Source organism: Puma concolor, chromosome C1 (assembly GCF_028749965.1).
Source record: "Puma concolor isolate L17-30 chromosome C1, mPumCon1.1.hap2, whole genome shotgun sequence".
In the NCBI taxonomy this organism is placed as follows: domain Eukaryota; kingdom Metazoa; phylum Chordata; class Mammalia; order Carnivora; family Felidae; genus Puma; species Puma concolor.
The window spans coordinates 81,274,619-81,290,917 of NC_141674.1; the positions used below are offsets into that span (position 1 = coordinate 81,274,619).

General features: G+C 35.4%; 1 protein-coding gene across 3 annotated transcripts in view; it reads left to right on the top strand.

The window, feature by feature from the left end:
- TLCD4 (TLC domain containing 4) overlaps positions 1–16,299 on the top strand; it is a 71,693-nt gene that overhangs the window by 20,559 nt on the left and 34,835 nt on the right. For all 3 annotated transcript variants that reach the window (XM_086717632.1, XM_086717634.1, XM_086717635.1), the window contains exons 2-5: positions 252–417; positions 5,146–5,235; positions 6,903–6,961; positions 9,245–9,339. In XM_086717632.1, coding sequence (XP_086573758.1) covers positions 263–417; positions 5,146–5,235; positions 6,903–6,961; positions 9,245–9,339 — 399 coding nt within the window. In that variant the 5' untranslated portion in view covers positions 252–262. The remainder of the gene's footprint in view (positions 1–251; positions 418–5,145; positions 5,236–6,902; positions 6,962–9,244; positions 9,340–16,299) is intronic.

A 16,299-nucleotide genomic window follows, 5' to 3' on the forward strand; every position in this document is an offset into this window, starting at 1 on the left:
CTGAGATTTGTAAGAGTGAAATATTTAAGATAACCGATTTTTCCCCTTTTTTATTTTAATACAGATATAAGATACATGACAAATAGCTGGTAAAGACTTAAAAGTCTTTTAGTTTCTTTGTATTCTTAGATTTGTGCTAAATTAAAATAAATTACTAAAAATATAACCACATACTCTTTTAAAATTAAAAATTAATGTAGATTTATTATGAGCAATTTAAAGCAATTTATAGCCATCATTTCTCTTAACAGGTTGAAGAAATATGGATACCAACACCAAACTGATCTTCAGCACTGTTTTTACCAGCTTTTTCACCTTTCAGCTTCTTTTCTACTTTATAAGTTCCTGGTTTTCAGCAAAAGTTTCTCCAGGTTTTAATAGTCTCAGCTTTGAAAAGAAGATTGAATGGAACTCAAGGTAAAGCATATGAAAATGTAATTGATTTTAAAAAGTGAGTTTTATGAAATAAAATCATTTAAAATATTTCCAAAAAATCTTTCATTTAAGATCTAACAAAAGTTAAGGTCAGATTTTTTTTTAAGTTTATTTTTTATTTTGAGAGAGAGAGCACGCAGTTGAGTGGGAGAGGGGCAGAGAGGGAGGGTGAGAGAATCCCAAGCAGGCTTTGTGCTGCCGTAGAGCCCGACTTGGGCCTCAAACTCAGGAACTGTGAGTTGTAACCTTAGCCAATATCAGGAGTGGGACATTTAACTGACTGAGCCATTCAGGCACCCCTAAGGTCAGATTTTTTTTAATTTGACCTTGGGAATAAATAAAAGGAAAGTAAGTAGATAGATCTTGTATGAGAAAATTCTAAAAATTCTTATATTGAAAGATGTTGGGAAAAATTGAACTTTCTGGGGAAGTGTGGGAAGGTTAAGTAGGCTTCAGCTGATTGCAGAAGAGTCCTGTTTTACATTCTTCTCTGAAACATTTATGAGAACAAACACATGTCTTTGGAAATGATAACATAAACAAACGTTAGTTAGGGCTGTGAGTAGCCTATATATAGTGTTGGCTGGCTTAGCCAGACTGGGGGAAGTTATGCTACTCACCAAAGAACATGGTGTGTGGTTAGCACATCTGTATCTCTCTTTTAATGAACTTTTCATTATAATTCAGAGACCAGAATGGACTCTTTTGCTAAAATAAAAATTGCTTTTTAGATTTTTTTAAACAAAGAATAAAGGGAAAATGAGTAGTACATGTAAGTGATAGAAATCTGCAGGAGTTTTACTTCGTTGGCTTACAGTTTTTGTGTGAGTGCAACTCATTAATCTTTCACGATATGTCAAACACAAAATGACTCTGATGAGTGCTTCATGTGCTTTGGAGCATTTCGCCCCCAAACCACCGGGCATTTGCAAACTGCAGTGCATTGGAGCAACTATGGGTATATTCTTTTGTTGTTACTTACTTGAAGTTGATGCTAACTGTAAAATGAATTCAGCAGGTCTCTAAAATCGCTATAATGATTTCTCACTGAATTTTCCTTTTAGAATAACTTCTGCCAAAGTCGAAGTGTTTATTTGAGGATGGTCACATTTGACCAGAAATTCCCTGTCTTTGAGCCAAATTGTTTTGTAGGCATCCACTTTTATAACTCAGACTGGGAATAAGACTCGAGTTTCCTTCTGCACCTTACAGTGATTTTTCCAGTTCATACATGCTGTAGCTCTTTTTACCCCAAAAGTGAGAATTATTTCTCTCTGTATTTTTGAAAAATAAGAAGTAGGATTTTTGTTTTGTCTTAAGAATAGTGCGAAGCTGCTGTTAAAATGTGGGATGCAAAAGATACTAACCATTATTTTTAAAAACCCTTTCTAACCTGGAGATAGGTGGAGAATAGGGAAAGAGAAGGAAGGGGCCAGGGACTGGGTTAGGAGACCGATTTGCTGAGAGTCAGTTTTGAACTGTTTTTCATTTCCTTTTCACCATGGTTAGGGTAGGTAAGGGCATTTGAATCTTGGAGAGCAGCAGGCCAAAGAAATAGGGATGGTACAGAGAGAGAGGCAAAGATGAAAATGAAACGAAATTGAAAACTACTTTGCATTATTCAGTCTTACTGCTGCCATTCTATGATGCACGGAATCACCATTTGGGAAACCAAGTTCCTATTTGAAAAGGAGTCTAGGATTATAGAAGATTCATTACCCTACTCAAATGATGTTCTCTTCTCTCTCTTTATCATATTTACTCCTGTTCCCACTCCAGCTTGGTTTACATGAGACTTAAGCTGTGAGGTAGAGTGCAAAGAAAGAAAAAAAATTGGCTGCTTTTTGTGTAAAGTACATGTATATGTCTTGAAATTCAGCTTCTAGTCTTCAAACACCAAGATCAATATAGCTCACATAATTCTTACTAATAATCAGGAAAGTTTCTGAACAACTAGTTGTCTAAGCCGTACAGTAGCAAAAGGAGGGAAAAAACCCCAGAAAATTCACACCCGAGGGATAACAGTTTAATTAATTATAAGTGATAAATTGCTATAATTCATCGTTGCTTTTTTCTGGAAAAAAGCATACCTGTAGGTATTATTTATATCTTGTAATTAAAAAACATTTTCTTATATCCACTTGTTTTCCTATGGTATAGAAAGCCCAATTGTGTTGAATACTCCTAATTTTGAAATCTACTTCTCTAATTTTTAACTCTTATCTGTTTGAGCTAAATAATTTGGCAATATTCTTAATACTTGTGAATGATTAAGTCAGTAACTTTAAATTGCTGTTCTACGGTGGTCATTATTTCACTGCCTTTTCATTAGCATAAACATTTCTTTTTAACCTTCTTTGAAAAAAAAGTATGTTCGGGGCGCCTGGGTGGCGCAGTCGGTTAAGCGTCCGACTTCAGCCAGGTCACGATCTCACACTCCGCGAGTTCGAGCCCCGCGTCGGGCTCTGGGCTGATGGCTCAGAGCCTGGAGCCTGTTTCCGATTCTGTGTCTCCCTCTCTCTCTGCCCCTTCCCCGTTCATGCTCTGTCTCTCTCTGTCCCAAAAATAAATAAACGTTGAAAAAAAAAATTTAAAAAAAAAAAAAAAAAAGAAAAAAAAGTATGTTCTTTTGGGTAGAATCTTGGTGTTTCATTTTAGACAGTGAGGAATCTACATCTTGCTTTACCAGGAATCTGATTTTAAAGAATACACTGAAATGCTTATTAACAGAAGTTTCTGAATGAATAGATTTTTAATGCAGCCTGCAGTATGTAAGCACAGGGTTTTTTCTTTTTCTGCTCATTGTAGTGGGAGGTTGTTTGACCCAAGTTAAGTTTTAACTTTTCTCTCATGAATTATATGCCATTTCAATCAGCTAAGCCTTTTTAATCCTTCCCATTTACCATGTAACATTTCAACACAAAAGGGAATTTGAGGACTAAGTATCAGGAACAAAAAGTTGTCATTTTTCCAAGGGGAAACATTCTGATCTAAGTTTACTAAACACTAGAGCAAGTTAGTAAGAAGTTGTGGTTTCTCCTTCCGTAGAATTTTTGAATGGCAGTAGAATGCTGGTTGTATGATTATTTAAATGGAGTGTTTTATTTGACATAAAGGAACTTAAATCCTTAGACTGCTATGTTCAGTATATAGGTGTGTTTGGCGTGAAAATTCCAGACTTGTAAACCAGATAAACGGGGTTAATTATTCACACTTCAAAATGATCCTTTGGTATTACAAAGGATTCTTTGTTAGTGCCTTTAAATTAGTGAGGATTTTTGAGCATTTAAATATGATTTGATTTAACATGATATATCTATTTAGGACCACATCATTTATTAGATCGAGGATATTGATTTTTCAAGTTACAGTAAAATTTTCTAATATCAAGCTTTATGTTAGTTAATATATATTTTTATGTTTATATGTTTTATGTTTATGTTATATATTTTTATGTATTTTATGTTTATGTTATATATTTTAAGTTTATATATATTTTTTTTAATGTTTATTTTTGAGAGAGAGACAGAGACAGAGCTTGAGTGGAGGAGAGGCAGAGAGAGGGAGATAGAATCCGAAGCAGGTTCCAGGCTCTGAGCTGTCAGCCCAGAGTCCGATGCGGGGCTCAGACTCCCAAAATGAGAGATCATGACCTGAGCGGAAGTCGGATGCTTAACCGACGGAGCCATCCGGGGACCCCTATTAGTTGATATATTTCACTGTTAAAGAATTGGGGTCATATTTTAGACAGAAGTTTATTGTGCCCCATTAATTTCTAAAGAGAAAGTTTTGTCATTCCTTTGTCCTTTATTCTAACGAAGAGAAAAGAATCTTCATTACTTGTCAACATTTTCATTATGTGAATAAATATATTGCATCCTGTGTACAGTTCTTTAGCAAATCCGAGAGCTTGGGTGTTGGTTGAACCATTAAATTATTAGCAAGATTTCTTTGTAGAAACATGTTTTTCATCTAAACCTTTCTCCTTCTATACAAGAAAATTCAGCCTGGATTTCGTGAACATTTTGCTTCGCTTGAGCATGTCTTTTAAAAATAGATTTTCTGTATAAATTCATGGTCCTCAATTTTTCTGTTTAGAAGTGGTTTCATAATAATGACAAAAAGAGACTAATAATAGCTGCTCTAGCTTCCTCATGAATTGGTTACAGGAATCAAGTGCAGCAATGCATGTGAATGTGCATTTGACACTGAAATCTCCAAGGTAGTAAGTTTTCATTTCATGATCCATTCGAACCCTGATTCAAGGATATGGAATTGGTTAAGGCCAGTAGGTTTGGAAGTTATTCCTAACTGATTGGAACGGGAAACTAATGGCACAGCAGTGCTGTTAGTGATGGAGCTTGGAGTCAGGTGCCAGGTAGTGGGCTCACCAGTTGCCGTCTGTCTGCACAAAACTCTGTCAGCTGCATCATCAGATATGCTTCCACTTTGGAACTTTTAACGAATAAGTGATTCCACAGTCTTCTAGCAGGAAACTGTAGACCTGGGCAACCTTCTCGTTATTAATTCCAAAGTAAAGTTGTAGCCCTTGGATTTCCAAGTGACAATTTTGTTATGCTTTTAGAGCTACTCCATTCCTATACGTAAATGCTTCCAGATTTCACATCTTCAAATGTTAAATGTCTTTGCCAGAATTAAAGTTTATTGCAAAGAATCTAAAATCTTTGTATGTATTTTGTTTCTTTTCAGGGTAGTATCTACATGCCATTCTTTGGTGGCTGGGATTTTTGCCCTCTACATTTTCTTTTTTGATGAGGCTGCAAAAGCTGATCCACTTTGGTAAGCTGTTTCTTTCCAATATAGTCCATTTGATTCATGTTTTGATATTAATTATTAATAAGAACATTTCTTACTTTAAAACGGAAAATGTATTGATGGTGCATGGTTTATTAAAATGCTTGTGCTCAGACTTATTTTAGCGAGGTGCAATAAAATGATTTATTTTAGATTTGAATACAAATAATGAAGGCCACTTTGCACTAGCATTGCAATTGTTACCCAAGACGGAGAATGTGATGATAACGATGTAAACATTTATACTGACTTAGTGAGTAAAACCAAGTTGTTGTTACCACTGTTCTGAGCAAAAAATGAGTTCCTATTGAGATAGGATAGTCAACTTGGATAATATCTACTGAAGACTCAGTTTTGTGTTTAACCCATCATTTGATATCAAAGGTATAACAATGAGAATCATTCATATCCATGTGAGAGGACTTTAGTACCACACGAGAAGATTTGAAGCACTAATAATAACTGTGTTCAGCCATAATAGGATAATTTGTAAGGTGATTCTTTTTGGAAAAATTAAATGTTGTTGCAATGGCAGAGATACTGAAAACTGTTCCCTAGAATTATAGGAGAGGGCTTAATTCAGCTTGGTTTGAGAGGTGAGGTATGTTTTGAGCAAGCCCTGCATAGGGATGCAGTAGATGTGGGGCTCTGGGGAATGTGGGACGATATAACTTTTGACTATTTGTTTGACTGCAACGATGTCATTTTAATAAATATGGAATTATGCCCATCAGGATAGTACCAGTATTGGTAAATTTTCATCGGGAAGGTATTTTTCAGTGAATCAACTTAGTGAATTTAATTCCATGATGAGGTTTTTTATGTAATCTACCTAAACAGTTTCTAAGGTTTTTTTCATAATTTTATTAGAGTAATATGGTTGTCAACGGAACCAGTTCTTTTGGGAGATGAATTTTATGACAAAGGTTTGATTCATTGATCAATTTTTGTCCCTATCAAATGTTTACCTTGTGTAATTTTTGATATTTTCACATTTTCTTTGATGCTGTAATTTATTCCAGGTTCAATTTTCCTGGGCCATATTTGCAGATCAACATTTGTTAACAAGACAGGGCATCTAACCTTTACATTTGCATTTCAGTTTAATTTTGTCTTCATTTCACCAAGAGTTCACATTATAAATTGATGAAAAGACTGATAATTCGTATTTGTTTCTTGGAGTAAAGATGATTATTAAGGCAAATTGTAGGACCTTGATATGTATAGGTGTTGAAACAGCAGGATTAAGCTGTCTTGTTCCAACCATTTCCCAATAGTATATGGTCTCAAGATCAGGGGCAGGCTAGAAGATTTCTTGAAGTATTTGAGTCTCTGATTTAGAATAAGGAATCAAAAAACATCAGCATCTGGAATTCTGTTGGAATCCTTTCACAAACAAATCATATGAGAACACATTTATAACAAGTTATCTTTTGGTAAAATTGTTTATGTAAAACTTTTAGCTCATGTAAGAAATTATCATTCGTGCAGTTAGAAGTATATCACAGCTAACACAGTGCCTTGTGCAAATGACAATTCACCATTCAGGAATCTATAGAAAGCATTTTAATTATACTCTTCAGTAGAATAAATGTAGCTGTCATCTATAACGCATGTGCTAAAAAAAGAATTTTGTTTTTAAATATTTATAGGGGTGACTCATCGTTTGTGAAAGTGAATATCTCTATTTCTTCGGGCTACCTCATTTCTGGTATGTGATAAGTTGATCACTGTCTGTTTCTTTTTAAACTACTCATGGGATTTTGCAAAGAATACATAGTCTATTCTTTTGGTTTATATATTTGAGAAGTAGCTTGTAGGACTCATACACAGGAAAAAAAATATCTGCTGTGATGGTAGAGCATGAAACTTTTTTCCTGTTGGCTCTCTGGTTCTCTTTGAAGATAGAGCTGCAGAGTGGGGCCTCAGTTAGGCCTGGATATATATATATATATATATATATATATATATATATATGTGTGTGTGTGTGTGTATATATATATACACATATATACATATATATATATATATATATTTTTTTTTTTTTTGTACTAGCAATGGTCCATTTTTGGCTTAAAGAGTCTCTTAGGTGGAATTCCTGGAAAACTCACGAAGCTAAGCATCAAAGTCTCTCACTTGTAACGGCCCTTGAAACGTGTTCCTATGCTCATGGTTTGTAGTGTTTGGGTAAAGATTGCAAAGGGAAATAATCATAATCAGTTAAGATCAAGAATTCTTCCTACACCATGTTTCCTTCTGTCATATTTCCCCTTGTGTGAGATGGAGTTGGAATAGCCTTTTACATTATGAGACAAAGGGGGAAATTAAGTGACGGTATGCCATTTGAACTCTTTGCAAAGATGTTGTAGACCATCTCAATAAGCCAAAAGAAAGAACAGTTCCCTGATTTGGACATTTTATAGAGAGGCCTGTTTTATAATTTTCAAATTTAATAAATAGCTGACAGAGAATCTAAATAAAAATAAGGAGATATGAAACAGAAGTGATACGATGAGTGATGGGACTCAGTAGAAAATTTTCTGCCATCAAGAAGTGAATTGTAAGGAAAAAATTAGATTATTATACCCAAACACATTCATTATGAGGAAGAGATAAATTTTGAATTAAAATAATGAGTAAGCTGTTGAGTTATTTGATGGCCCAATTAAAAGAAGAGTGAATCATGTGAACACATTAGAAAAAGATTTGCTTGTTTGGCACAGAATGTGCTGTCATTGACAAAGATGACACAAAATTTATAATACGTTTGCCTCATGCACTGGTTGATGAGCGTTGTCAGTTCAGAGAGTAATCAGTACCCAAAAAGTCTTATATGAAGGAAACTTGATAAAGTTTTCTCCAAATAAGATAATAATCTGAAGCACTTATGAATTATGAACTGAAACAAACTTTTTTAAACCAAGCTAAATGAAAAGCGAACTCTCTATGGAAAATATTACAAGGTCATTATCATATAAATTGGTGAACAAAGACTATACAGCCAAAGTATATAGAGAAGATGTATCCAGAGAGGTATATCATGCAGTTAATTACTAATATGATTTGCACATTTGTGCTGTTTATTTTCCCTTTAAAATTTCCCTTTAAAATTTCTAATCTGATTTTTTCTTTTTATACATATTCACATCAGTAATTTTTATTTTTTGTGAAAAAAGGTTCCCATATTATATAAGCTTCAACCCATTAAACCTGAATCCTCCCCTGGTTTCCATCTATGATGGCCATTTCTTCCATGTCTAAATTTCACGTTTAACCATTTGGTAAAGAAAATAATTGCATTTACATTTTTGAGAAGTTTCTGTTTTGTTAAACATTGTTTTGTTAAAGGAAACCATTTTCTGAATCGTGGTGTTTAGGTTCAGGATCTTTTAAAGAGAAATTGCCTTGATGTCTTTCTTTGCATATCTTTTTAATAGTCATAGTTCTTGTTTTGTTTTTTCCTTTTTTTTAGCTGTTTTGAATTAATATTTAATCACATCCTTTAATTTTTAAAGGTTGTTTGTTGAATTTGTCTTATAAACGAGTTGGTCGTTATGTACCTTTTCTGCAACCAGCTTACCTGTTGGAATTGTTGTAGTAACAAACATCAGTAATTTAAGCTTACTTAAAAGTTGTTTTCATTCAATAGTATTTCCATTTTATTTAACCCCAGAAACAAGTTATTTATTTATACTTTCAACAAATATGTAACCTGTGAATATATTCAGCAAATAAGTATTAACTATATAGGCATTGTGTTAGACTCCCACGCTTGTTCTTCGTCCTGGAGCAGTCACAGTAGAGTGGGGGAAACAGCTGTACGGAAACAGATACTTTACAATAAAGTGGGTATTGGGACTGGTGCAATATGAACAAAGTGGGGTGGGCTCAGGGTGGACTGTGACCAGTTGTCAGGAAGACAGAGTTAAATACACTTGAGAAACAGGACAGCTTTCTTCCTATGTGATATCTCACTTATGTTTCCTTCTTTCAGATTTGTTGATTCTCATTTTGTATTGGAAAGTGATTGGTGACAAATATTTTATAATCCATCATTGTACAGCGCTGTATGCATACTCCATTGTACTGGTGAGTGCCAGGATCTGTGGTAGCCTGACAAGTAGACAAGATTGGGAGTAATGACTTACTGGTGAGCAGAAACCTAAACATCCAGTTCCCAGTGTATCAAGACCAACTCCAGATTCATTCAGGGCTCATGCTTGTGATAGGTTATCTTATTCATTAACAAAAATAATTACGTGTGTGTTTGTATTAGTGTGTCTGTTTGGATTCATAAAATTTAAGAAAGGCGGATGACCCCAATTTCACTTAATTTCACTTAATTTTTTCACTTAATTCAATTTCACTTGAATTTTCACTTAAAATTTTTACGATTGTGTAGCTGTTGGTATTTGCCCGTCTTTCTAGATGCGTTTATGACTTAACAGCCAGAGCTAGGGATAGATTCTTGTATAACTAGATTCAGTATTTCTTCTCTATTCAATTCCCGTACAATTACATGTACATATGTGATTACATTTAAGTAGACCAGAGCAGTGGAGGAGTCTTGCTCAGAGACTTCATCAGACTTCCAAGCCTGAGCTGATAGAGGATACTCACAGCAAATCTCAGGCAGTAATGCATAATAAATTTTAGATCTAAAATTATTTTTCTACATTACACATTTGTAAATTAGTGATTTTACATTCCTTTTACATTAGATAGGTTTCTTCACAATCAATTATTTTTTAGTCAATCTAGATATACCAACAAGCCCCAAATAGATATTTGGAAATAATAGATATACGTAAACCAGAATAGTATAAATTTTATGTAATAGTTATGGTATACCATTTCATGTTTTCTCCTTTTTTTTTTTTTTTTTTTCAACGTTTATTTATTTTTGGGACAGAGAGAGACAGAGCATGAACGGGGGAGGGGCAGAGAGAGAGGGAGACACAGAATCGGAAACAGGCCCCAGGCTCGGAGCCATCAGCCCAGAGCCCGACGCGGGGCTCGAACTCACGGACCGTGAGATCGTGACCTGGCTGAAGTCGGACGCTTAACCGACTGCGCCACCCAGGCACCCCTGTTTTCTCCTTTTTAAAACTTAAATATAGCCACTGGCTTTTTTTTTTTTTCTGACTTGGTATTGCTAAAGTCCTTATGTTACCAGATATCTGTGACTATTTGGAGGGCTTTAAAATATTAATGTGTATTAGTATTCTTCTATTTTTCTTTATATTGGCCTGCACAAAGATAGCTGGTGAATCAGATGTCAGTTTGGCATTATTTCTGCAAGAACCAGATATATCAAAATATCTCTCTGTATCACCCACTTGAAGTAATAAATCTAAAAAGTTAATACGAATATTTAAAAAACTATGCTGGTTTTAATGCTATCAATAAGTGCTTATGTATACCCAAAAGGTATCCTTAATCACTTTGTTTTTCTGAAGAAATCTGCTATTTTTAACTGGCATTTCCTACTGTTTGTCTTCTTTTTAGATTTTAATTGATTATAGGTAGTTGTGAAATATAGACTCTTACCTTTTACAGGTCTTAAATATCTGGTGTACAAGAGCTTATTTCCTAAACACTTGGTAAAAAGCATGAAAGCTGACTAACAAAACACTGGTTAAATCTGGGAAGAATGTGTGGGTGCCCATGTGAGTTTAATATCATGCTGCAGTGTAGAAGTAGGTTCTCTGAACATGAATCACAAATAACCATTGTGCTATGAAAAGAATATAAGCTGGTGAAAGATAACAGGTCACTTACGTGGATTTGTAAATGTGAATACTATGAGCTGCTATTGTGCTCGGCCACTGAATCACGGGCTTGGCAAACGGCTGGCTGTGCGTGCATTGGCAAGTTGAGTAATTATGTGGGATGGATACTGTTTCCTCTTTGGACTTTTATGCCTTTATTAAAAAAATCAATAAAGTGCATGCTGGATATTTAAAAAAAAATTAACTCTTCATTTAGTTAAGTTGATAAGAAAATCAACTGCAGTGTTTTCTAGAGGTGATTGCTTTTTTGATACCTTCCTGTGTTCTATTGTATGAAATGAATGATATGAAGTAAGTCTATCGAATTAAAGTGAATCTATTCATAGGGAAACAAGAAAATTAGAAAATAATAATTGTTCATAGATGTAGTGATCCTGTGTCATTTATAGATTTTACATTTCCTATTTGACTATAATGAATTCCCAGGTCACTTTGTGCTGTTTAAGGCTAACAAAATAACAACAGCTACTACTACTATTATTATTTTATATAAACTTTTATGAAGTTCTTCACTTATATGATGAGAACTGGTATTTGGAAAGTACTTTGACTTGATACATATGAGACTGTTTAAGCTGTTTGTAGCAGCTTCTTAAAAGATTTTTCTGATTGTAACTAAATAAAACTTAAAGTGGAAAATGGAGGCAAGTTATCCGTAGGTTTTAAACATATGCTGTACTGAATAGTTGAAAAGTAAGATTCTTCTAGATTTAGGTTATGAAATAAGTTGTATGTAGGTTATATAATGTCTTGATCACTAGTTTTGTACCTTTCTTTAGTGTATTTACTGGCATTTTAAGATTCTCTGGGGGGAATAAGTTAGAGCTTAAGGAATCTTCTGTATATAAAAAGGTAAAAATCCTACAGATTTTCCCCTAAAATTCAGCTTTTCCTCCCTTGGTCAGGATCCTAGTTGTCAGGGAAAATATGACAGGGTAATCTCTTATAAAGGGTGTGAACACATTTATGCTTTAAGGTCTCTTTCTAAGGATAAACCACTGTCTTTTGTACTCCCATTGTGATCTCTCTGGTAGCCTTAGTTTTCTTCTGTGTTTCCTATGAATCACCCTCTCTCCCCAAATCACACCTTTAGGTAACAAGTTATATAACACTGGAAAACATTTAAATTCGAAAAGAAAAGCACTCCTGTAACAGACTTTCCCCAACTCTTATGCATTGGTTACACTACCCTGGAATTTAATCATTACACCATTCAGCTGCAATCCAGGAAGAAAATTTGGTTTCAGAGGCTCTTGGTGCCTTTATTTAAGGGTATTTAAGGTGCAGTGTGAATACCTTGAAGGTGAGAACTTGTTTCTTGTTTAATGTTCTGCCCCAGTGTCCACATTTTAAAAACACTTTGCAAGGAGGTATGTAGGAAGTGGTGCTGAAAAATGAAAGGCTTGTTATGTCAGATATGGTAAAGTTGTAATTTATATCAGGAGACAAGAATTAGAAAAATATTAGTCTTAGGTTTAGTCTAAAGAATTTCCACAACACCATGCAACAAATGCCATGACTCACTAACAGTTTATCATTAACAGTGTTAAACTGTTTAAATGTTTTAAGATGGTTTGAATAGTGTTGCCTATTCTCAGTTACGCATAAATAATGTATTTCCTTCTTTTCCCCATTAAGATAGTCTTAAAGAAAAATTTTAAGTAACTATCATGGCTGTTACAACAACATTTTAAAAGTAATAAAATTTCAAAAATTAACATTTCTGTTGACTAGGCAAGTATTAAAATAGCCAGCTAATATAGCTTACTAAAGCAAGATTCAGTAGTAAGGTCTGTGTGATTTCTATTTCCCACTAAATTTTCATATGATATAACATGTTAGGGGCACCTGGGTGGTTCATTCAGTTAAGTGTCTAATTCTTGGTTTCAGCTCAGGTCATGATCTCATAATTAGTGGGATCCAGCCCCACTCGGGCTCCACACTAACAGCGAGGATCCTGCTTGGGATTCTTTCTCTCCCTCTTCTCTGTCCTTCCCCCACATGCACACTCTCAAATAAACTTAAAAACATATTAAATATTGGGGCTCCTGGGTGGCTCAGTCGGTTAATCGTCCAACTTCGGCTCATGTCATGAGCTCACACTCTGTGACTTCGAGCCCCGCGTCGGGTTCTGTGCTGACAGCTCAGAGCCTGGAGCCTGCTTCAGATTCTGTGTTTCCCTCTCTCTCTGCCCCTCCCCTGTTCATGCTTTGTTTTTCTGTCTCAAAAATAAATAAAAACATTAAAAAAAGTTTTTAAGTAAAAAAAAACATTAAATAGTTACATCAAAGAAAATATTTTAAAAACTGGAATAACATGTTAACCTTTTTTCCACTGAAATAAAAGATTATCAAAATATTGTCATCTTATACTGTAATGAGCAAAGACTAGCAGAAGTAAGTCTTGAAGTATTTTATTATTATTTATATAGCTTACTTATTCAAATCTGCATACAACTAGAATTATACAGTGAGCTTATAACTCTTTCTACTAATTGAGGGATTTAGTCGTGGTAAAAATGTTAAGTGGCCATTTAAAAAATAATATGTGTTATATACGTTTGTGCATCTATGTGAAGACATGTGATGTACATATGTAGGGGTGAAAAAAATGTGTTTGGGTTTTGGAATTTGTTTTAATATTTACTTTTTTAAATGTTTGTTTATTTTTTAAAGAGTGGGGGGATGGGCAGAGAGAGAAGGAGACAAGAGAATCCCAAGCAGGCTTCCTGCCATCAGTGCAGAGCCTGATGCAGAGAGAGAGAGAGAGAGAGAGAGAGAGAGAGAGAGAGAGACGGGCAGAGAGAGAGGGAGACAGAGAATCCCAAGTAGGCTCCCGCCCTAAGCACAGAGCCTGATGCAGGGCTTGATCTCACAAACCGTGAGATCATGATCTGAGCCAAAATCAAGAGTCAGACACAGAACTGACTGAGCCTCCTAGGTGCCCCTAATATTTACTTTTTCTTATAGAATATCTGAAGTGACCATTGCTGATATTTCATGAACATAACAAACCTCTTTAAGGCCTTCCTCCATTTTGTTTTAGGAAGAGTTCAAGGCTACCTCTTCTTTCCTTATACTGTGCTTAACACTTCACTCTTTTCTGTGTGGAAAAGCATCCCCTCAGATTTGCATAGTTGGATCATTTTAGCAGAACTGTCTCCCTTTCTTTCTCTAACCTGGCTTGGCTTTTGAAGCCTGTTTCCTTTCAATACCGGGAAAGGAAATAGTTCATATATTGGACTTATGTGTGAAGATAAAATAGATGTCAGCCAAGATGATTGCCATGTCTACCCAGGTCAATATTTTGTTCTTAATTAGATTTTTATTTTATTATTATTATTTTTTTTACAGTTTATGTGTGGTGAAGCTAGTGATTTTTTTTTCTTGATTAGATTAAAAAAACCCCAGTCTTATATGATTCTCCTTGTACGATGTGCTAGAACAGTTAAATCCTTGGACACAGAAAATAGGATAGTTACCAGGGGCTGGGTGGAGGGGGTATTGTAAAGTTACTGTTGAATGGAGGAGTTTCGTTTTGGGGATATGAAAAGTTCTAGAGACTTAAACATTTAAAAGTAGTTAAAAGAGTAAATTTTATGTTATGTATATTTTACCACAATAAAAAGATTTTTTTTTTAACAAGCTTATCAAATGACTGAAACAAGGTTAGGAAGGGGAACTAATAATATGCTGGATGATGTATTACATTTTTAAAAAGTTTCAAGCTGGAGCAGTAGGCTGAAACAAATAGATGGAACCTAATAATGATAAATGTTAGGTTTTGCGGTTAGGTATGACGATGTATATAGGTAGGGAGGAATGATCTGGAAGTGATAAATGACCACAACTTCAGTTGAGCCAATAGCATGTCACATCTGCTTAAAAAGAAAGCTGTTTTCAAATTTAGACTCTATTAGGGGAGGCACAGCATCCAATTCAAACAAAAATTACAGTTTTCCTTGTTAGACCACACCCAAGCTCATTATCTGGAGCCCTTGACCTTGAATATACGGGGGGGGGGGGGGGGGGGGGGGGAGGGGGGGAGGGGAAAGGGCTGCCAGATGACAGAGCAGAGATTAGAATAGGAAGCTATTGTCCTGAGACAAACAATTGAAGGACCCAGAGAGGTCAGCCCACAAAAGATAAGTTGTAGGACATGATGGTTTGGAAAGGTCCTGGGGAATGTGAGAGGATTATTAAGTAGAAGAGAATGGACTAATTCTGGATTAATTCAGGTGTTAGAACTAGGACCTTTGGGGACAGTAAAAGTGAGGCAGGTGAGACTTCTATTTTACAGAAGAGACACCACTGAATAAAAAGAAAATTATAACAATGGCCTTTTAAAGTAGTTCTTCCTACCATAAGGTATCTTCAATCAGATAGATATGAAAATAGATATAATAAGTAGAAACTTTGAGTAGGAGTTTGCACTAAAAAATCTTTGAAGTTTTATTTTAATGATGAAATTCTGTGATTCAGCTGTTTTGTTAAAATGATTTGATTTGGTTCTAATGCTCGGGGGGTAGGCAGTGGGCAAGTAAGAATAAGCTAAGCTATGTCACCAGGTTCCTAAGTAACCCTGGAAGGAAGGGGTGAAAGCAGCTGGCCTGCCAAACCATTTGTTTCTTGGGAGAAAGGGAGGGGAAGAAAGGAGGGCCGGTGACTCTAGTCTAACCTTGTCAGCAGGACCTTTGGGTAGACAGAGTACTGACACTTGCTGGGAGAAGAGACCTTAACTGTGGAATGCCTTTAGGATGTCCCTGGTTAAAGACAACCCATGGTAAAGAGAACAGAGGAATGTGAGGCCTGCCTCCTTGGAGAATGTCATGTGCACTGTACAGCTTTTGGAGAGTATAGAATGGACATGTTTTATAAGTTAAACTCTCACTGCTGTGTGGGAAACTTGGCGAACCTCGCTTAGTAGAGTGTTCATACCTTCTGGGCCGGAGTTGCCTGTTCAGCACAGGGAGGACCTGACTTACCAGCTGCCTTTGATATCCTGCACCTCTCTTTGTGTCCTCTGAATCATTTGATGGCCTGTATCCTTGGAACATTTACTAAAAGCTCAGTACCGGGAAAGATCACGGTTTCACATGAGTCTGATTTGGCAATCATCTGATCCTGTGTGTTCACTCAGACCTTCGATTGTCTTGTAAATAAATGATCAAAAACCTTTAATGATTAAAGTTTAGCGAAAAGTTATTAAATATAGGATGGGTTTTGTTCCCAAATGTCACTTTTAGATTGGTGGAACT